This window comes from Malania oleifera, chromosome 8, assembly GCF_029873635.1.
Source record: "Malania oleifera isolate guangnan ecotype guangnan chromosome 8, ASM2987363v1, whole genome shotgun sequence".
Classification (NCBI taxonomy): Eukaryota; Viridiplantae; Streptophyta; class Magnoliopsida; order Santalales; family Ximeniaceae; genus Malania; species Malania oleifera.
This window is the reverse complement of record NC_080424.1, coordinates 81,472,966-81,495,568: the sequence shown is the minus strand read 5'-3', so window position 1 is coordinate 81,495,568 and position 22,603 is coordinate 81,472,966. Positions and strand designations below refer to the sequence as shown.

Genomic DNA, 22,603 nt, shown 5'->3' with positions numbered 1-22,603 from the left:
TGGAAAATTTTAATGAGCATCCTTCTTTTGAGGCATTCAAATTAGGGGTTGCAATTTTACATTTTTTCTAAACCAGAAATAAATAAGAGTTATATTGACACAAATGAGTTGTGTGTTCTACTTCTTTCAGGCTTTGAGTACTGGATTTTCTCCATTTGCTGAGCCTGTATTTCAGAGGTGCATAAACATCATCCAGACCGAACAGTTGGCAAAGGTTTTAATAGATGTTATATATTGATTTTTTTGACTTCTTGGTAGATTGCTATCATTGCTTTCTTGTTTGTAAAAAATGTTTTCTTTTTGACATTCAGTGTGAAGTTGTTGAACTGTGATGATTATTAATACGCTTCAATTATATTATGGGTCCTGATGCCCCGTTTAGCTCTAGATAAGTATAAATATTTTGAATTGTTTTGTGGACAGAAATTTCCTTATCTTATAAAAGTAAGACAAAACACTCCTAAAAAGAATGAAATTCCACTAAATTAGAGTAAATTGTATTTAGACAGTTATGAAATCATAATTGCTAAATACATGTTTTTTATCCTAAAAAGAAGTGAAATAGTTAACAATTTAGCATCTTCTAATACTATTGTAAATATTCGGAATAAAATCATAGGTTTTAAAGGACCCTTTGGATACAAATGTCAAAATTTTTTTTTATAGAAAAGAAATGTCAAATTTTTTGAATTGAGATGCTAAATAAAGAAAAGCGGTTATAAGCTAGCAGAATTTTTGCTTAAAAATAAAATAGAAATAACATAAAAAATGCGAAACAATGAAAGATCATTCTAAAAAAATTAAACTCTTTTAACATCTAAAACTGTTGTAAAGTTTCTTATATCGTTATGATAAACAATACCTTGATTTCTTGAAATATGTATTGAAAATAAAATCATATGCCTTGAATTACTCTCCAAATTACAAGAGTCAAATTTATTTGAAATTAGAAGAAACTAATTGACCACTAAGTAAACAAGAAATATTAGCTACAGTGATTTTAGTTGATGAATCAAGAAATAAATATTTAACTAATGCACAATGTTTTAAAACGCAAAGGTGTAAGGGGAGGCGTTTTAACCTTTAAGAGGTGAGGCGTTTTAGCCTTTAAGAGGTGAGGCGTTTTAACCTTTAAGAGGCGAGGCGTAAGCCTTAAGGCATTGGTGTGTAAGCCTTTTGAGAATTTTATTTATAAATATGAAAATATGTAAATAAATTACATATATATTAAAAATGAAGAAAAAATTAAGAAAAACACAAATATGATGTAAAAATATCAAATACAATTAACAGGCCACTTGTTGGCCATTTGAAAATTGTCAACTTGAATTCATTATGTAAATCATGCTGTACAAGAGATAGCTATAACATTACAAAGGTCAAATTATTTTCAAAATTTAAGAAACAAATCTCAACTATTTTGGAAAGGTTGAGGTTCAAGAGTTTTAGAAATCAACTCATAGTCATATTATGCGATTCCTCTTATAAACATGGAGTTAAGATTTTCTAGCCGAAAATCTAACTTGAGAATGACACACCCAAAATACGTAAGCCTCAACTAAAAAAGGCGCAAAAAACATGCTTTTTGTACAAATGCGTAAGCCTTCTTGGTAATGCGCTAGCCTTTTTAGAATTTGGTATTCTAGATTGAGTCTCAAGGTGTTGTAGGCCTATTTTGCCTTCAGGTGAGCCTCTGAGGCGAGCCTTTTAAAACATTGCTAATGCATATAGAAACTGTTCATCTCAACTGGTTGAGTTCTACTCATAGGTCCTTTTGTTCACTTTAGTGTGTAAAATTAAACTTTTTCAATATTCTGTGAATCAAAAGAATGATTCACATAATATAATAAAAAGAGTCAATGTTGTTGTTGTTGTTTTTTTTTATTTTTAAAATAATTTATACAAAATTTAAAGTTGATTTGAACAGCTAAATAATTATTTCATATTTTGGTAAAAAATCCTGCATGCTCTACATGTATCTTTTAAAATTAAATAACTGCTAAAGCTCTGTAAAAAGACATGCTGCATGTTTTGTCAAAAACATCTTTTTGGACAATATCATCCTTAAATTTTTAATTACCCTATGCATACATATTATATAACAACCTTTCTTGTTTACACATATTTTAAAACATTATATCCGCATATTTATGCTAATAACCTTGCGTACATATTGCCACATAATAGTCTGATACTAACTTTATTTGACTTTTTTCATGTCGATTGGGACGATCTCGTATGATATTAATCTATAATGTATATATATATATATATATTTAAAAAAATTATTTTAATAACAGTTTGATTTATTTTTAAATATAATATATTATGAATATCAAATCAAGCTAAGTATAATTAATATTAGATATTGTCAATTGGTTTAATATGTATATGGGAGACAACTAGATCTAACTCTATTGTAATTTTATTTAGAATGAGGATTAAAATATGTTCTTATAAATTTAGGCAACAATGTCTTAGATTTTAATTTTAAAAATATAATTTTAGTATTACATATTATCAGTGTCATATTTTTGTTTTCACAAAACTACCAATTCTATATCGCTGCCATGTTCATGTCGTAATTGTAACAGTCATTCTTTGGATACTTTACATGCATCCAATGTTTTGTAAACACGTCCATATTTATAAAATGTATTTTTCATGGTTGACAGTTGACACCTCTTGGACACTTTTTAGAATTTTTTTAAATTGTAATGTGACTTTACTTTATGTTGTTCATAACAAATATAATTATAAATAAAGACTACAACTTTGAATTTTTTAAATAAAAATTAAAAACACTGCAATGAACCTATTGACATTTTCAATGGAAAAAATATATATTGACAATTTTTACAAAACAAAAAATGAAAGAGGAAGATGCATATGTTTTTGTAGAATTTTTTATAGTGTTGTATAAATTTGAAAAATCTAGTATTTGTTATGTACGATATATATATATATATATATATATATATATATATATATATATAATTTTACACAATTTAAGTTTCCATATCTGTGTTTTTATTTAATATAATATTATATAATTTTATTTTGTGTATTTATGTCATGTCGTAACTTATATTTTTATGATTTATCATGTCCTTGTACTATTAAAATTATTTGCTTGCAATCATGCAATGAACATGACATATTTTCTAGTCAGTGCATGTCTGCATGCATGCTTGTAGAATAGTGCTTAATGAGAAACAGAACTGTTCCTGATGCTTCCACCCTTGCAGATATTCACACTGAGACTTGAGTCTAGGATTGCTACAATAAACCAGTTTTGTTACGAAGAGAGATGCTCATGAATTTTTGGTTAGGATAAGAATTCATTCGCTGTAATGCTCAAATGACCCAGAAGGGAAATACATTGCAACAAATGACAACAATCTAGGGAGTATAGGAACTTCATTGTTGTCTGAGGAACTGATATCTATAGTACACCAGAGAGAGTTACTGACAGCTAACAAAAATGCTGGAGAAGTAGAGAGGAATACATTGAGATTGACAATGAGCTAGGTGTATGGTGCCAAGGGAAAAGTCATAGACGATGACAGGAAGTTGGGTTGCCTTGGTTTTTTGCTGCTGATCACTTTCCATGATGTCAGGTATTTCTATGCTGAAATGGAGAGGGAAGCAGAAGCACAAACTTGGCCTTGTGCTGGGCCTGCGGGCACCAGGATATTTAATTTGTTGCTGGAGTGAGAGAGAGTTTGGGCTCGGATTTAATGGGTTAAGAATTGGCTGGGCCACTGATTGAATTCTCTGTTATCATGTGAAGGAATTAGGAAATTCAGTTATATAATTCTATGGTGCAATTTGTAGCTACTTCCTACCATCTCTTTTGAGAGAGAGAGAGAGAGAGAGAGAGAGTTCGATTTATTGGGTAAGAAGTGGGTAGAGCTCCTGTTTAATTTAAATCTGTTATTGTGCATATACATAATTATAACTTTTGTAGCTACATTTACCATCTTTCTAAGATACTTTTCTGCATCTCTGGAGCTGATTGCTTAAGATATCTTGATTGAGCAGTTTGTTTTCTATGTTATACGAGTTTTGATGATCTAAGTTTCAGTTTTTTCCACTACATTTAATTGATTCTCATTGCAGGTTGATCCTGTTTCAGCGGGGATTCAGTATGATAAGGAGTTTATAGTATGCTCTCTGGACCTGCTTTCTGTACTTGCAGAAGGTCTTGGTGGTGGGATAGAGAGTTTGGTACTCTTCTTTCTCCAAAATTTTTTAATTTGGGAATCATACATGATGAAACATTTGCACTTGTGAATTTGTCACAAATAGTCCTACTTGTTAGAAGTGAAACTGGGGTCTCTCAAGGCCCTAGGCGCACAGAGGTGCTAAGGTTTGTGCATGGGGCAGCCTCAAGTGGTGTGATCTGCATCAGTTGTGCACCCTTTGTGCCACGTGCCATGTGCATGCAGGAGGTGTCTAACATAACTTATGCAGGTTTTGCATGTCTTTTTTTTTTTTTGTCTGGCAGGGGTGAGGGAGGAGCGGGTTGGGATTTTAGGTTTGCATATCTTTTTTAAAATATTTCCGCCGCTTATTTAGATGTATGTCATTATTTCTATTTCCTTCCCATTTACCTAAGCTTTTGCATGTAAATAAGGGAATATTCCCCCTTTGTGTATTCAATAAAAGTGCTTGAGTTATAATTTCCTAAAGAATAAAGAGTCAACTCTCTCTTTCGAGAACAAAATTGGAAGATTTATGCTGTTCGGTTCTCCCAATTACAAGTTCAGGTACCTTCCCTCAAAATTATATCTTTTTAAAAATTAAAAGATTCAAAGTGACTCGTAAGTATTTCATAAACTGGTTCTTAAGTTCTAAACTTAGTTGACCATAGCACTAGATCAGCATGTCTTGATTGATGACTTCCCCAAATACTTCAAAACCTTGAAATTATATCCAAAGCAGGGAAATTTTATTTCAAGGCAAGTAACAGAGAGCTTAGTTTTAAACCAAGAAGGCAAATCAAGTACCAATAGCTTTGCATTGACTTGATTGATTGAGCTCCGAATGGGCTTGGACTAGTGGAGTTCACATTTTTAATTTTTATAAATATTGATGGCAATTTGGTTGCAAATGGAAAATTCATTATATAATTACTTCACACACTTTTTTTAATAAATAAGTGCATGTATGCGCCTTGCCTTTCTTGTGATTGCACCTGTGTGTTGTACATTTCTCATGGTTGCCCTTTGTGTCTATCTTGCACGTTTAAGTGTTTAACAACTGTGATCATTTTGTCTCTGCTTTGTTGGAAATGCTTTCCAGGTATGGAAATGTAAATAATGCTAAGTCATTGTGTACTATTTTTGACATGGAAGCTTCAATAATACAAAGGGATTATGTCCAAAATGCCTTTGTGGTTGAAGGGATTATTTCCATACTGGAGGACTTATTTTCTTTTTGCTTTTCTTCTTTTTGCTGCTATTCAATTAGGAAGATTATTAACTTAGAGTTACTGGACAACTATGTGATTTAGAAGTCCTCCCTCTTTTTACTGTTTTTGTTTCCTTTTTAAATTCTTATTGCATCCTGATTCACTTCATTGAGGAAATAATTTAGTTTGGGTTATAGTAGTCTGTCCACTAGATATTCCAGCCTTGAAGGAGTTTGCATGGGGTGTGGATATTCTTTATACTCAAGATTAGTTAAGCATATGGCTTGTACTTAGGAATTATATGTTGCTTGTACAATGGCTTGCTTGCTCATACATGTCGATATCTCTTTTGTAGGTTTCACAAAGTAGTTTGAGAGACCTTCTTCTGCAATGTTGCATGGATGATGCATCTGATGTTCGGCAAAGTGCATTTGCTCTTCTAGGGGACCTTGCTAGAGTAAGTAAAAAATAAATCACCAAGTAATTTTTGGATAAAAATAGAACTACGACTCATAGGATGGGTTTCTGTTTCTACTTTTGAGTCTGGACTAGGAATTTAATGGTTCGTACCATTGTTACTGGAAAATGCTAACACCCTAGTCTACTGAAAATTGGTATGATGAGACTGGTGGTGTTTTTCTCAGGAACTTTAAATGTAGTGATCTGACATTTTAAATCAAAATTTTCAATATGACATTTTTATTAGTAAAAAAGAGCATTATCATGTTATAATTTTATTTTCAATCATTATCTATCTATTTCACAAAAGAAAATGTATTTTAGATTTAGGAACACTTCAATATCCTCTCTTAAATTTACATGTACCATAACTTATTTTTCATACTCCTAACGGACCACAGTTAATAGTGTGTGTTGCACCATGATCCTTTTCAGTCCACAATCTGGAATATTCTGCATTTTAGGTAAGATTGGTTCGTTCTCAGCAAGTCTTTCAATGAAGTTTTTGGCTAAATATCAATAGGTCACATGGCCAGTAGTCGTCCTTGGAAGCTTTTGTATTTAGCATTTGGGAAATTTTATGTTTAATTCATGTTTCATGTATATTATTGAATTTTGGTGACTTCTTCAGGTTTGCCCTGTTCATTTGCGCCCTCGTTTGTCTGAATTTCTTGATGTTGCAGCCAAGCAGCTGGTGAGCAAAGCTTAGTTCATGTATTTGGAATTACATTTGTTCGGTTGTCATTTATAACATATGTGGCCTTTACAGAACACTCCTAAGATCAAAGAAACTGTTTCCGTAGCAAATAATGCATGTTGGGCAATTGGAGAACTAGCAGTTAAGGTACATTGACCTGTTTATTTTGTGATACAGCTAAGCAATATTGTATGGCCATGATATTTTCGGTTCTTTGTATTGAAGTTTCTGTATTTAGTGTGGAGGCAATGAGAATGATAATGAGACACTGGCAAAAGAGAAGTCTCAGCTTTTCCTCATTAGTCTAGTGATGATCAAGTTACTTGCTTGGTTGAACTTCTGATTATTGCCCTTAATTTATCATATGATCTTATGCCTTGTGGCATAATGACATTTTGTTCTGCTAGTCAAACCATGACCCATGACCGTATTATGTTGTATCTCTGAAATCCGTCAGCTACTATAATTGAGCCAGCAATAAAAACAGAAGGATATGTGGTTGAAAACTTATTCGACAATTGTTTTCTTGGTTTTACTGTGTTTTGCCTCTTTCTTATAATGATGACTTTAGCACTGTGAATTGCTTGAGTTATCTGATAGTATTATTGAAGATAATGGTAGCACTTAAAATTTGGCCTCCCCAATATAGTGTTTAAAAGGCACAATCAAGGCTCACCTCAAGACGATGGTCCTAAAATGCCTTGGACATAGTCTAAAAGGCCCAACTCCTGAAATGCTAGAGTATAATTTTGTAAGGCTACCAATTTTTGTAAAAGGGCACTCCTTCTGCACTTCAACTTGAATCTTACGCATTTTGGATTGCTAAATTTGGTTAGTAAGCCAGGGCTAGCAAATTTAATTAAATGTACATATGAAAAGGAGCAATGCCCCTCAGTGAATCTCTAAAAACTCTCGGACCCTAAACCTTTCCAAAACAATCGAGACTTGTTCTTGGATCATGAACATAATTTAAACTTTCTAGTGATATGGTTTGAGAAAAATGTACTTGCGATACATGTTGGATTTGAAACCCACTGACAGGATGTTATGTTATTGTCTAGATCCATTAAAATGGTGTGGGATCTACACCTGAATATACCTCTCATTTGTGTGGGTTAAATCCAATGTTGCATTTTTGTGATTGGTGGGTTCCAAATTCTACGTGGAGAAACAGAATTTTTCTTGTTATGGTCATCTTTTAGCATGAATCGAATCAAGTAGTGTACGCTTAGAATGATCAATAAGTAGTTTACAAATCATATTTGAATTTTTCAAATTATAGCATGGTTCTAAGACCCACAGTGGCTGGCCAGGCCTGGTTTGACTGGCCGTTGTTACTTAGCCAGTTAAGGTCCAGGATAAAACCTGGACTTGAGCTGAAACAGGGCCAACTGGGCTAACTTGGGATAATGGGATGATGACAAAATCTTTCAGGAGAATGCTGAGGGGAATTTGTGGAGTCTGCTATTGTTAAGGGTAATATAAACGAAAAGACTAACTAGGGTTAGGATGAGAAGCAATGGGAATGGTTGTGTTGGATGATGAGAGAGATGCTGCCAGAAAGTTTTCTTGTGATGATATATGTTATTGGATGAGTTTCAGGAACAATATGAATCATCTGATCTACTAGGGGATATCTCATATGTGCCACCATCTCCCATGGAAGGTTTGGAGAGCATTGCTATTTTTCTAGATGATGGACTGGGTAAAGAGCTGCAGTGTGCGGATAAAATTTTACTTATTTCAGTGAAGTGGTTAATGGAAAGGAGTTAGAGCTCAACAACTGATGGATAAGATGCGCTTGTGGCTCTCTGATCCTGGAAGAAACAAAGTTTGTCTGGGTGGTGGTGAAAGGAAGTCACCATGAATTAGAAAATTTGCAGTGCTATGTGAATTATGAGGGAAAATGCCTAAAAAGAGGGTTTTCTAATATAGTTTTTCTTAGGTTTTCTTTCTTGATTCCTTTTGTTTTTTCCTCTCTTTTTAATTTTTTTTGAAGAATGGGTTGTCCGCTTTCTCTTACAGCTCGTTTGGTTGGCAAAGTTCACCCCGGAATGGTATGATCATTCTCTTGGGATTTTCATTCTGACATTTGGTTTGACACAAAAGGATGGAATGGCCATTCCCCAGAATGTCGATTCCCTTAAACATGGGAATAAAGATTCTGGTCTTGTAGGACCAGAATGCTGATTCCCTCACTGCATAGAATCAGGTTAAAGTTCCATAATTACAAAATAACCTTTATTTATTCTATCAGATTTACACATGCTTGAAGGTCTGTCCTTTCTCACCCTTTTTCTCCGCCATTCTCCATTTTTGTGTTCTCTCAAATTAAACCAAAATGCTGCAGATGTTTTTTATTTTTATTTTATTTTATTTTTTCAGTTGAGGTTCTCTGAAGGTTGTGGCCTTCGTGAAAGGGATTGAGAATGGTCAAGGGCTTAGAGTTGGCTTCTGTTTGCAGTGGTGGGAAATGGGGTTCCAAATCCGCTATGACTGCTGTCACAGGGTCTAAGTTCACAGCACACAACTTGACAATGTATGGCACCAAGTGACACACCTGGTTAAGCCAATGTGACACACACACAATCTGTGGTTAAGTCCTGCAAGTGGATATGATTCAAGTAAACATTCACAAGGTAACAAGCAATTTACAGGTGCAATACCTCCCAACCTTCTATTCAAAGACAAGGACAATACCCTCTAACATGTGCAGGATACATATACAACTCGTCCATCCATGCTCCTTGTAATCCACATGTTAATTTCTTACACAGTTGACAGCCCCAACTGTCTAGGGTCTGTGGTTGACACCCCCAACTGCCAAGGGCCTGCAGTTGACAACCCCAACTGCCTAGGTTGTTCTGGACGTAACCAAAAATTTCCAACAAGCTTAGAGTAAGTTATGCTTACAAGTAAATGACTAAGATCATGTCCGGATGTTCCTCCTCGAATTTACCCACTAACCAAGCATGTCTGCTAGCCATGTAAGGGTAAACTGCCAAGTAACTGCCCTGCATGGTCAATTGTCAACATTGAAAGCCATTGACATTGGCATTGTCTACTCCCTACGAGTCAACACTTGTGTCTAGCATGGTTTGCCCCTTAACCACAACTTGACACCAGCAGCAGCAACTGTCATTGAGGAACTAGCTGTAACTAAATTAACTATCTGAACCACGTTAACCGCATACAGCCGCTATAAGCAATCTTGTCAAGGACCATGGCCCCAACCATGTCCATCCCCAATCATGTCAAGTAGGCAACATCTTAACTATGTGCTCCCCCTAACAGCAACATAGTTTTAATCAACCTACCATTTTCAAGATGATGCATGACAGGCCATCTCAAGCTGTTGCCTTGGCACATGGTTTGCCCATGCCATGAGAGTGAAGGAGGGGGCTGCGGAAATGTGATGAAGGGAGTGGTGTAGGCTGCTATTAGCTGCAGTTGAACCAAATCCCAAAAAATGAAAATAAAAATTGCAGTCATATTCTATTCTGCAAACCATATGGGGGTTTATGCTTTTCTCGTAGTACAATTTATTTTATTATAAAAAAAAGACTTTCCTAACAAATAATCCATCAGAAATTGGCCTAGCCTCAGTCAGCCAAGTTGATCTTTCACGAAATGACGGAACTTGATGTGGTTTTACATTTTTACATGGTTTTTTCTAGTTTGTACAAAACAATAAATTAGTATGCACTTTATGTCTAATATATTTCAAAAAGGATTATTTATGTATGAACACACGCGCACGCTTGATATAATAGTTATGTCATATGTTATGTTGAGTCCGGGTTTTAAAACCATGACTAGCAGTTTTAATTTTTCCAATTTTTCCTTTCAAAAAATATCTTTTAAGAAAATCCCTAAATGCTTATGCCCTAACTTCTTGAGGGCATATTCAATTTGAGTGTGACAAGTGTTCATCTTTATTGGGCCATGAGTAGCATTGTGGATTTGGTTATCTTTATGTAAAACAAGAAGCCCATGGAGTGACATGCAAATTGGAAGAAGGCAATTATGGCTAAATTTTGATTTTGATGATGTTTCTAAAGTTGTGTAATATTAATTTCTATTTGATCAATTATGTTTAAGTCATCATCCAACATGCCATTGTATAATCTCTTTCTAATGCTGCTAACCCTTATAAATTTCTGAGTGTTTAGTACAAAAATTATTTCATCCTAAAGGCTTTTTGGGCATTTGCTGAAATAGGCTAGATCCTAAATAGCTCAGTCGTCACGTGACAGTTAGTAGATAACAAATTTTCTGTGGGTGATGTATTTTCTGAAAACAATAATCAGTTATTAAATAGGTGTCCCTGAGGTGCGCTGAGTTTTGAGGCTAAAACGCCCCAAGGCATGATGTAAAAAGGGGCAAAAGTCTTGAAAGGCGTACGATTCTGGAGTTGGGCATACGCCTTGGGAAAAAAACACTCGCATTTCACACCTCAACTAAAATGGTGTATGCATTTCAGAATCCATAATTTGTGCAAGTTACAGAGAAGAAACAGCTTCCTTGACTCCTTCCCTTGATTGATCTTCTCCAGTGAGATTACTCAAACAGGAAAACTAGGATTTTGTCTCTCATGAGCCAACAAAGAACCATGATTTCCAATCTTCTCTCTCTCTCTCTCTTCCTCTGCTTCAATCATCAACCAACCTCAGATCTTCTCCAGATTCGCAATCTTCACGGGGAAGCCTCTCTATTCGTAGATGGCTTCTCACTTTACAGAGAGAACATGTTTATTTTAATTATCTAGTAGTATTCATGTTATTTTTACTATGTTTAATATATTTATATATATTAAACAAAAATTTAATTCCTGTAAAGGCATACTCCTCAATGCCTTGGGGCTTACGTAACCCCGTTACATAACGGTTTTTTGGGTTTTTGATACCATTACACTGCGAAATCGGTGGGAAGAAAAATCATGGCCATAGCGGCCATTACGGACTGTGACCGTTACATAATGACTGCTACGGCTGTTACGTAACTGCTATAGGACTGTTACGCCAAAAAAAAATTTTATTTTTTACTTTTTCTTCTCATTTTTCTTCCCCCCCCCTTTTTCATAAATCATTTTTAGTATACTATCCAGCGAGAGGGAAACGATTATAATGAGGATGATAATGATACAAAATTTATTATTTTTTTAAATACTCATAGGAGACACATTAATTAACAATTTGAAAATATTAACTTGTTAGGAAAATATTTTAATTTGATAAAATTAGCAATTTGATATTTATGTTTTATATTTTTCAACGTCAACCCTCTTTTCTTTTCTAGTCATTGTATATTTGTATTATTCATATAATTGTATGTCTTATGTGTTTAATAGATTAATGAAGTGTATAATGCATTTTATTTATCGTGCATATGAATAATGATAAAGTATAAATACATGCACACGCGTGTGCGCACACATAATTTTTCAAAATACACAAACTCTTAATAATGGTTAAAAGCTTAAAACATGCAAATACACTAATATGCACAAAGTTGTGCATGCTTGAAAAAAATTCACAACCGTTGCACTTGCTTCCTGTTATGTAACACCTGCTACTCTCGCATCCCATTACACCCGTTACTGTTACTTTATGCTATCTGCTACTGCGATTTAAAACCATGCTTGTGCCTTTGCCTTTTAAAACACTGTTTATAATGATAAACACGGGTTAGATGCTGAGTAGTACTAAGTAGTACTAATAACCATGATTTACTTTTTTGAAGTGATAGCCGCATTTGCATCTAGGTTACAAAGTATTAGTTCAATTTCTTAAAGTGCTGTCAGCAATTTCTCTTGGCAAAATAACCCATGTATTTAATGAAGCACTTATGCCAAATATTTAAAAATACACACTGAAGATTCCAAATTTCTGGTGGGTTCACAAAACTGGTTACTATTTTAAGGAGTACCAATTTCCCTGTGACTAATCTTGATGGGAAGTTCTTGTGTGCCTGTGTGCATTGTTTTTTTTAAAATGCAGAATGTTTTAGGTTATTGGTTGATGTACTGCTCTAATTCGTTCAATTGTTTTTGTTTAATTTCAGAGTGTATTATATTAAAAGTTAAGTGTTTGAGACCACATGATAGTCAAATGACTTGCATATAGGCCCCACATTTGATGCTCTGGGCATTTTGAATTGTTTCCTTCAATTGTTTTATTTAATTTCACAGTATATTACAATATTAATTAAGTGTTTTCAGGTTCATCAAGAAATCTCCCCCGTTGTAATGACAGTTATGTCTTGCCTTGTGCCAGTACTAAAGCATGCAGAGGTGATTGTCAGTTTCCTTGATGAGGGTATTCATGTGTACTCTGGACAATGTAACATTTTTAATTGTATTTATGGGTGCTGTACAGGAGCTAAACAAGTCACTCATAGAAAATAGTGCTATCACGCTGGGGAGGCTTGCCTGGGTCTGTCCAGAGATTGTGTCGCCACATATGGAACATTTCATGCAATCATGGTGTACTGCTTTATCTATGTAAGTTATTTTTAAAAATTTATTTTTTCCTCACCTCTTGAAGACAATTTTCTGCATTATATGTGTGTGTAAGTTTATTTATGTTTTCCTTGTATCTTGAAGGAAAATTTTGTTTAGTTACACAAAAAGTGTACTGCCGTTCAACATTTTTTGAAATTGCTGATATGCAGTGTTAATTGCAATCTAAGTCCATAAAAATTGGAACATCTACATTGTGTATTTGCGAGTAATTGTGTAATAAAATTGCTGCCAACACGCGCATATGCAGGTCATGTAGGTGACTTAATAAAACACGCAGAATCCTGCTCCTCAAACAAACACAAGGCGTTGAGTGTTAACACAAGCTATAAAGTTCAGAACATTAGAATAAATTGTGAAGTATATATCTTTCTAGAGTTTTAAAATAATTAATCTATTAAATAGTGAGGACCTTTTTCCATTTAAATTAACTTTACTCATAATTCATGCTTTACGTATTGTAAAATTGATTCAATTTCATGTTATGAAGCAATTGAGAGACATGATAATATCTCTTTTATCCTTGCTTTTCCTTCTCTCTCTAACCCTCGACCCCCGTCTTCTCTCTTCTGAACTTGATTTATGATGGTTGTTCCCTGGCTGAAATTCTGTATGATAATTTTTTTTTTCAGTGGCATACAATGAACTTTGGAATTATTTGCTGCTAGGAATAATTTGGATTAAAGGATTGTTCAGCTGATAATATGAAAAATTACCTTTCTTTAATTAAAGTTGTCGCTGTGTGACTTGGAGGTCCACGGGTTCGAGGCGTGGAAATGGCCTCTTACAAAAATGAAAGGTAAGGCTACATATTATAGTCCCATTGTGGTCCGTCCTTCCCCGAACCCTGCATATGTGGAAGCTTTGTGCACCGGACTGCCCTTTAATTAAAGAACCACAAGAAATATGTTGACAATAATTGTACAACGATAACATTATCAATACCAAAACCTTTATCCCAACTATTTGAGGTGGGTTACTGTTGAAGCATTTGGTTGAATTGAAAGACCCAGTCACAGCGATAGGTCTCTCCTGCAATTTATAATATATGTCAAGAAGTACATACCAATGACTATAATACCCTTTTTCATACACACATCATCATTACACTATAACATATTAATAATGCTAAATGACCAAAATAACACAGTAAATTGCAAATCAGACTTCATATTAGTGATTGTAATGAGCTTCTGCACAAGTTTCTCCCGAACAAAGCGGCAATCAATTTCAATGTGTTTTGTGTGCTCATGGAAAATTGGATTGGAGGCAATATGATTCTATGAATAGTAGCTTGCTTATCACACATCAACTCCATAGACAGATAATGTGAAAAATCTAGTTCATCCAGCATGTTCTTCGACAAAAAAAGTCACATGTAGCGTGAACCATGACCCTATAATCTTTAATGCTTGACTTGGCCACCACTGCTTGTTTCTTACTCTTCCAAGAAACCAGATTACTACCAACAAAAATACAATACCAGTTGTGGATCTTTTGTTAGAAGGTGACCTGACCCAATCAACATCTGTATATCCTTTAACATGAGTGTGACCCCTGTCCTGATATAAGAGACCTCTTGTGAGTGCACCTTTGAGATATCTCCAAATTTGAATTATTGCATCCTCGTGTCTTGTTATTGGAGAATCAAGAAATTGACTCACAACGATTGTTTCAAAAGACATATCTAGTTGAGTGATTGTGGGGTAAATCAACTTTCCAACAAGTTCTCGGTATTGTTTTGGGTTTGGTAACAAATCACTCATGTTTGGTGTATCAATAGGTTTTGATCCGACAGCCTAATCTCATCTAAAAGATCAAAAACATACTTCCTCTATGACAAGATGGTCCTGAATGAGATCTTGATACCTCTATAACCAAGACTTCAATGGTCCCAAATCTTTGGTCTGAAACTTAAGGGATTGTTTGGAACTGCTTATAAAAGAGTACTCTGGAAAAACTGCTTATCTGAAAAATTACTTACTTTAAAGTAGTCTGAGATTACTTATTTTAAGTACTTTTTTCAAAAAAAATTAATTTTTTAGAAAATTCTTATTTCCTTTAAAAAAAGTAATTTGGAAAAGTACTTTGAAATAAGTACTTAGTATAAACCAAACACTACTATATTAAGTACTTATAAAATTCTTATTTTTATTTAAAAAAATAATTTGGAAAAGTACTTTGAAACAAGTACTGATTTAAGTGTAAGCGGAGTACTACTATATTGACATAAGTACTTCTAAAAAGTACTTATCTAAAGAAGTACTTATTTTTTAAGATGTTCCAAACGAGGGCTTTAAGTTTGTAGGAAAAGATTTTAAGCTCTGGATGCTTTGATCATCATCACCTACTGTGTTAAAATACAGAGTGATCTATTGTACACTGTCGGAGGTCAAACTCAAGTACTACAACATTGAGAACCAAATTTGGGAGACTATTTAAACCATATAATGATTTCTTTGAGTTGACACATGGATCTGGTTTCCCTTGAGCAACAAAACCAGGTGGTTGCTCTATATAAACCTCTTCCTAGATATCATCATGTAGGAAAACATTCTTCACATCTAGTTGATGTAGAGGCTAGTAATAGATATGGTGGCGAAAACATGAATAAACGAGGCAAGTTTGGCAATTGTGGATAATGTGTCTGAATAATCCAAAACATACATCTAAACTATATCCTTTAGTAGCAAGGCGGGGCCTTCAATCGAGCCACAAAACCATCTGGATTGACTTTCAGGGTATAGTGGTATACACCCAGTGACAACCAACCACATGCTTATTAGGAGGAAGAGGTATCAACTCCCAATTATCATTATCCTATAGCGTATGCATCTCTTCATCATTGTAGTCCTCCTGGAATGGGGCAGGGCTTGAGAAATAGATTTTGGAAGAGCAATAGAAGATATAGGATACTAACAAAACAGTAATATGAGGGTGTCAAGAAATCATTACAAACAAAATTAGGGATAGGATGTTGGGTACAAGTGCGTTTACCTTTTTGCAGAGCAATAGGAGGATCGGCAAGTCTCTCCTCCCTTAAGTGGCTGTGTGTACACTAGCAAATTGGGATGATCCAAGCGACAAGGACTCATATTGGATGAAGATGTAGGAGGATTGGATGAAGATAAGAGGCTAGGATTTGGAAGGCTACACTGAGGAAGGGACTCATCAAGGTCAACAGAACTTGAGGAATTAGAATAGTATGATGCAGATTCAAAAAAGGTGACATTAGTAGAGACAAAATATCGATGTAAATAAGGGCTATAACATCGATACCCATTTTGAGTATAGGAATAGCCCGGAAAGATACATTTGATAGCATGAGGATCCAATTTATCAGTTCCTAGACTTAATTGATGGATATAGGACACACAATCATATATATGAGGAGGAAATGAGAACAACGGAGCTTTAGACATGATAAGTGAATGTGGAATTTTACCACCAAGGATGAAGGATGACATTTTATTGATCAGAGAGTAGGCAGTGAGCACAACATCACTCCAAAATACTTTGGGGACAATCATTTGATTCAATAATGCTCGAGTGATTTCAATAATATGTTTTGTTATGGAGTGTGGGCACAGGATGATTGTTAGAGGAGTATTGAAGTACTGGTTAGTAGTATCACTACGAAGTATCCCGACTAGCAAATCTAACTAAGTCCTTATTAGAGAACAGAAAGCACAAAGGATATTAAACAAACTTAGAATGATCTTTCATCAATACAACCTAGTCATTTTGGAGTAGCCATCAACAAATGTAACAAAGTATTGAAACCCTAACTTTGACTGAGACAATTAGGACGCCAAACATTGGAATAGACTAACATGAAACTTGAAAGGGCCATTTATTGACTCGGAAGTAAAGGGAACATGATGATGATTTTGTAATGAACACAAACTCAAGATTAGACATGGAAACTCAAAGTGGGAAGTAGCTGTTTGAACTTGTCCAATGATGGATGACCAAGGCGACAATGGATTTGATGTTGTGTAGCAGCGACATTGCGTGTAATAGGAGGAGAGAGCGACTGAAAGTAATGAAGTCCACCAGCCTCCCGCCTTGTGCCAAGATGCAATCTTCACATCATGAATTAAAATAGAACAAGGAAAGAAGGTTGCAGAACAATTTGGTGACCTTGTAATTTTACTAATAGAAGCCATATCGAGTGGAGATTTAGCAATGTGCAAAATAGAAGAGAATGATGGAAGAAGTAAGATTTACTGTTACTATCCCCTTAATTGTCATATGGTTAGTAGCAGCAAAGTCGATAACCCAGGGAATAGTGGGAGAGATACCAGATGACATACAAACTATAGGATTACCCTTCTAAGCAGCAGATACAATGTGATGAGATGCTTGTCAAGATGCCTGATACTGCAAGAACCTTGAATACTCCTCCTCTGAGCAAAAGATGCAATGTGATAAGATGTTTGTGGAGATGCCTGATAATATAGCAACCGTGAATACTCTTCCTCTGAGAAAAGTTATAATACACTGTTCACTTGAACAAGTGACTGACAAGGGAAGCACACTTTTGGGATTTGGGGACGCCATCCCGACACACACAATCTTGATACAGCGCGAATCAGAAATACACAGAGGGCAAAATGCTCTTGGGGTTCATAGACTCCATCCCAAAACTCGCAAGTTAAACTTCTGGACCAACTGAAACAACCACAAATAAGGTTAACCGCTCAATTAACCATGAATGAGTCACCAACAACCAGACATAGTGCTGGCACAGCCCCCCAAAAATTAGTGTACACAAGGCATTGACCAATCACCTTAATAATACCAAACAACAACAAATTAGGTTGATATCTGAATCAATCATGAACATGTCACCCACAACTGGACATAACTCTGTTGCAGCCCCAAAATTAGCCAACACATGTTGCCACTGCCACAAAACACCATCTGATCACCTTAATACTGAACAGCTAACAAATTGCCGTGAGTGAACTATTGAGAAAGGTGGATTCTTTGAACAAAAAAACATGACAAACAACTTGATATTACAGTCTATGGAAGAAATGAAAGCATTCTGGAAAGAATTGGAGCAGAAAACTTGCTCAAAAACCTTTCACGTGCTGGCACTTGCAGTTGGGACTGCCGGCTTCCTGATTGCGCAGCAGCTATGAAGTTTCACAGATCACTAGATTGGCAAGTGTGCATGTCTATGTGGTTATTTTTGCAGAATATGAAGGATTTCTTAGTTTCTGGAGGGCTGCAGCTGCCTGTATTTTCTGGCAGCTACAGTGTTTTCCAGAAGGTCCTGGATTTTTGCTTCTGGTCTTTGGTGGCGTGAACAATCCTTCTGCAGCAGCAGGTTTGAGGTTTAGGGTTTGATTTTGTTATGCACTTAGGGCTTAGGTTGGATCCTGCTCTGATACCAAGTTGAAGTATTTGATGAATTGAAAGACATAATCACAGCGATAGGTCCCCCTCTATTTGTTATAAATGTCAAGTACATACAAATGACCATAACCTTTACTCGCAGTTATCATCATAACACTAGAACATGCTAATAATGCTAAATGACCAAAATAATCATTAACAGTTGCAACTTTCAAGAATATTTTTTTTCATCACCTAGCTATTAATCGGGAAAAGATGCTTGAGTTCAAAAAGGCATAAAATCTTTAAATCAGAAGGGGAGAATAAAGAAGGAAATGGATTGGCTTTTAGATTCTTTCCATACTATGATAGAGGGCCAGCTAGATTGAAAATTAGAAGGAATTTTGGAATACCCCAGCTACAATGGACTGACAACAGATTGCAACATCTCTGTTTGCAATTCTAGTTCAGACTCAGGTTTACTGACCAAAATCCAAATTATTTGATGCAAAGTGTCATTGTTCCACATTAGATGTGTATTAGGGAGATCTTGTATTTATAAGGACGGTTTGGGCTCTAATTATGTGAGGTGCCTTTAATGGGACAAATCTGTAAGACTAGTGGGCAAAAACGGACAATACTTCACCTAAGTTGGGCAAAAAATCATTACATTTGATATCAGAGCCATCCTGGGGGTACACCATCATATAGGTGGATCCTACATAGAGGTGTAAGCCACTCAGAAGAAGACGTCAGAGATTGGATGGAAGAGTTTGTTTGGTCCCACATTGAATCTGTATTAGGGAGATCTTGGGTTTATAAGGATGGTTTGAGCACTAATTATGTGAGGCACCTTTTATAGGACTAATTCGTGGGACCAGTGGGTCAAAGCAGACAATACTTCACTAGAGTTGGGCCCAAGACTGTTACGCAAAGCATTTTCCTTCTATGAGCTCTTTTGTAATCTTTCCGAATCTTCACTAGTAAAAAAATGATTGCAATTGAATCCTGAAGGATCTTGTGTAATTGCTGTAGTATTCATTTGTAGTTTTGAAATAACAATGTGTTTTTGCTTTCCTTGTTGCTGCTGCTGCTGTTTGATTTTTGGAGTTATGGAGAAAAGGGAGAGGAGGGGTTGCTAAGTATTTTCACCAACATATGGATTTTCCGTTCTTGCAGCATATATGTTTATCTACATGCCTTTTAATGAGTTAATTTTCACTAAACATGAATTCCACTTGCATCAAATTTTACTTAACAAGCAGTCATAGCGTTGCTAGTAAACAGCTTCTCATAAGCAATCATTTTGTGGCAGGATACGTGATGATATTGAAAAGGAAGATGCATTTCGAGGTCTATGTGCAATGGTACGCAGTTGTCATTGTAGTATCTTAATTAGATCAAGATGAATATCTTAATTTATAGCTTGGGCTTGCTGCGACTTTTGCAGGTTAGAGCAAATCCATCAGGGGCTTTGAGTTCACTCGTTTTCATGTGCAAAGCTATTGCAAGTTGGCATGTAAGAATAGTTTTACCACCTTCATCAATGCTGGAATTTTGAAGAAGAAAGAGAGATTGGTTAAGGAGATCAAGATCTGCAATTTTTCCCCTTTTGACTTTTTGTTGTCTACAGGAAATAAGAAGCGAGGAGCTGCACAATGAAGTATGCCAGGTGTTGCACGGTTATAAACAGGTTAGAAGTTCTTTTGTTCTAAAACATCTGTGCTTCTAATATTGGAGCTGAATGAATTTTGCATTGCCTAATTGGAGCTGCAAATTTATGTCAGGCCCTTGATGTTCTTGCAAATCACTTACTATATTTGTGCAGCATTATTGGTTTCTATTAGCTTCCAGCAAATGCTTTTTTTAGTTTCTTAATTATTTAATAATGGTATCGTCATTCCTTTATTCAAACCCATTAAAAGAAATTGCATGTATCATCGAATTAATTTATTTTAATACTAGTTATTGCACTATCCATTGGAATTATGTAGTGATTGTTAATCCTGGGAAATACGTCTTCAAGTCCTTTCTCTAGTTTGATTTTATTTGTTTTTCTTGCACTAAACAAGCGGGTGCAAACCTGCAGCCTTATATTTTGTCTTCCATTGAACTAATAATATTTTTGTTGATAGCCTTTTTAAATTGCATACCTATTAATATATTTATTTTTTAAATTAAAAATAGACAGCTCATATAGGGACAGTAACACTATAGTGGTGTTTTCAAGAAATATATTTGAGGTCAGTTATAGCAATCAACTTGGAGTATATTACAACAGTAATAATAAGAGAAAAAGTGATAATGTGCATGCACAAGGTTTGGTGAAGCATGGTTTTTTGGGGCTTTTGAGTTATCTATTCCTCTGCTGTGGGATTAGCTGAGACGTGGGTTTTTTGGAGGCTTGGTTGTGCAGTTGGAGTTTTCCCTAATCCCTACTGCACATACACAATGAGCATGGAGGCTTTACAGGTTTCATGCCCTTAAAGATAAAGGGGTTATGAGATTGCAAATTGTTAATCTTTTGCCTGTAGTTACAGAAGTATGACACGATATTGATGTAATAGTATTTCGATAAATATATTGGCAGATGCTTAGAAATGGAGCGTGGGAACAGTGCATGTCTGCTTTGGAGCCCCCAGTGAAAGACAAGCTTTCAAAGTACCAAGTTTAATTTGCTTTTACAATAGCATACGCAGTGTTCTTCAGTGTTTGGGTCTTCTCAGCTGTATATCTGCATGAGAAATGTTGGCGCTTTGTTAACCATCTGAATCTTTGGAGCTGGGATTTGTGTCAAGTGAAGGCCAAGGTTTGGTCACATTTTTTCATGGGCAAAGACGTGATTTGCTCTTCCTCTAGGTAGAACTTGAAGCTAAAATTGTGCCTCTTCTGTACTGCCGAGGGATTTGTATCAAGCTGCTAAAAAGAATTCTGGGTTGGGTCATAGATGTTGTAAAAGAGGTCCGGCATTTCAGGCTTCCAGGAAGTTTTACTTTTTACCTTCTTCCTTTGTATCTATCTTGAAATAGGCGATAGATATAGTGTGTTCTAGCATTAGATTCATCATTTTTACTTTGGGCGAGGGTTTTTTTTTCCCAAATCATTTTTGGGGATAGGTTTGATGCTGTGATTCCACAGATTTTGTTGTAAGGGATCAAATTATAGGCCATGAGAGTCGTTTCCATGTTTTATTTTGTCATGGGACTTTCATTCATATTGTATTTAGCAGCTGTGGGATTTGAGTCTCCTAAAAACAATAATATTTGTGAACGTTCAGGTTCATGATTTGATTTGATACACGGCTGTGTTGTAAATTAAATTGTTGAAATTATGCCTACTTCACCAATTCTCCATTGACCATTAATTTTCCTGACGTTCAATTAAAGTGTTAAGATGGGTAGAAGCAAGGTGAAGGACCAGAAGAACAAACAAATTTTAGGCGTCTAGGTTTTGGATTTGTACATTAGATGTAAAATAAAAAATTTCATTAAAATTTATTTGAATTTGTCTAAATTTAAATTAAGGGCTAAATGTCATGTTTTCAAATGCAGCTTTAGTTAATTTTTATTAAATCTTTATTTTTTTCTCATTATTTTTTTATATGTTAAATATTTCTTGCCCCATCCCTATGATGTAATCTCTCTTCCATCTTAATATATATTTTTTGTATTAAAAAAAAAAAACTTGAGTGAATAATAAACAATTAGACTATTTATGGCAAAAGATACTAACTTTTCCTAAGGTTTTAATAGGGATTTTTCTTGAGGTTCTAAAAATTTTAAAGACCTCCTATGAGGTTTTAAGAATTTCAGGAGCAATCTTGAGGTTTACTAAAGACAAATTTTTAGTAGGCAAGTCTTTTGAGAGGAGATCTGTGTTTTTATGTCAAACTTTAGGGGAGGTTTATGATATTTTTGAAATTTTAAGGGAGATCTCTAGGATTTTTGAAATCTTAGAGGAGGTTTGTGTTTTTGTTTTACAAATCTTAGGAGAAGTGAGTTTCTTTTTCCCAACTACTTATAAAAAGACAACCTAAAATTTGGAAGTATTGGATGAAAAAAAAATCAAAATCTCAAATTACTCGGATGTTTAATTTTTGCAAAATTAAAATTTTATCCATGTCCTAAATTTCAAATGTAAAAGTCCATTTGTTCAAGTCTTTTCA

At 35.0% G+C, this 22,603-nt stretch overlaps 1 protein-coding gene across 1 annotated transcript in view; it reads left to right on the top strand.

The window, feature by feature from the left end:
• LOC131162073 (transportin-1) overlaps positions 1-21,735 on the top strand; it is a 44,788-nt gene extending 23,053 nt beyond the window's left edge. Inside the window, exons 19-29 of the mRNA XM_058118207.1 lie at positions 131-214; positions 4,123-4,230; positions 5,772-5,873; positions 6,507-6,569; positions 6,645-6,719; positions 12,793-12,864; positions 12,950-13,074; positions 19,754-19,805; positions 19,889-19,957; positions 20,072-20,131; positions 21,029-21,735. Of these exons, the coding sequence (XP_057974190.1) occupies positions 131-214; positions 4,123-4,230; positions 5,772-5,873; positions 6,507-6,569; positions 6,645-6,719; positions 12,793-12,864; positions 12,950-13,074; positions 19,754-19,805; positions 19,889-19,957; positions 20,072-20,131; positions 21,029-21,112 (894 nt within the window). The 3' untranslated portion in view covers positions 21,113-21,735. The remainder of the gene's footprint in view (positions 1-130; positions 215-4,122; positions 4,231-5,771; positions 5,874-6,506; positions 6,570-6,644; positions 6,720-12,792; positions 12,865-12,949; positions 13,075-19,753; positions 19,806-19,888; positions 19,958-20,071; positions 20,132-21,028) is intronic.
• Positions 21,736-22,603: the final 868 nt, after the last annotated feature.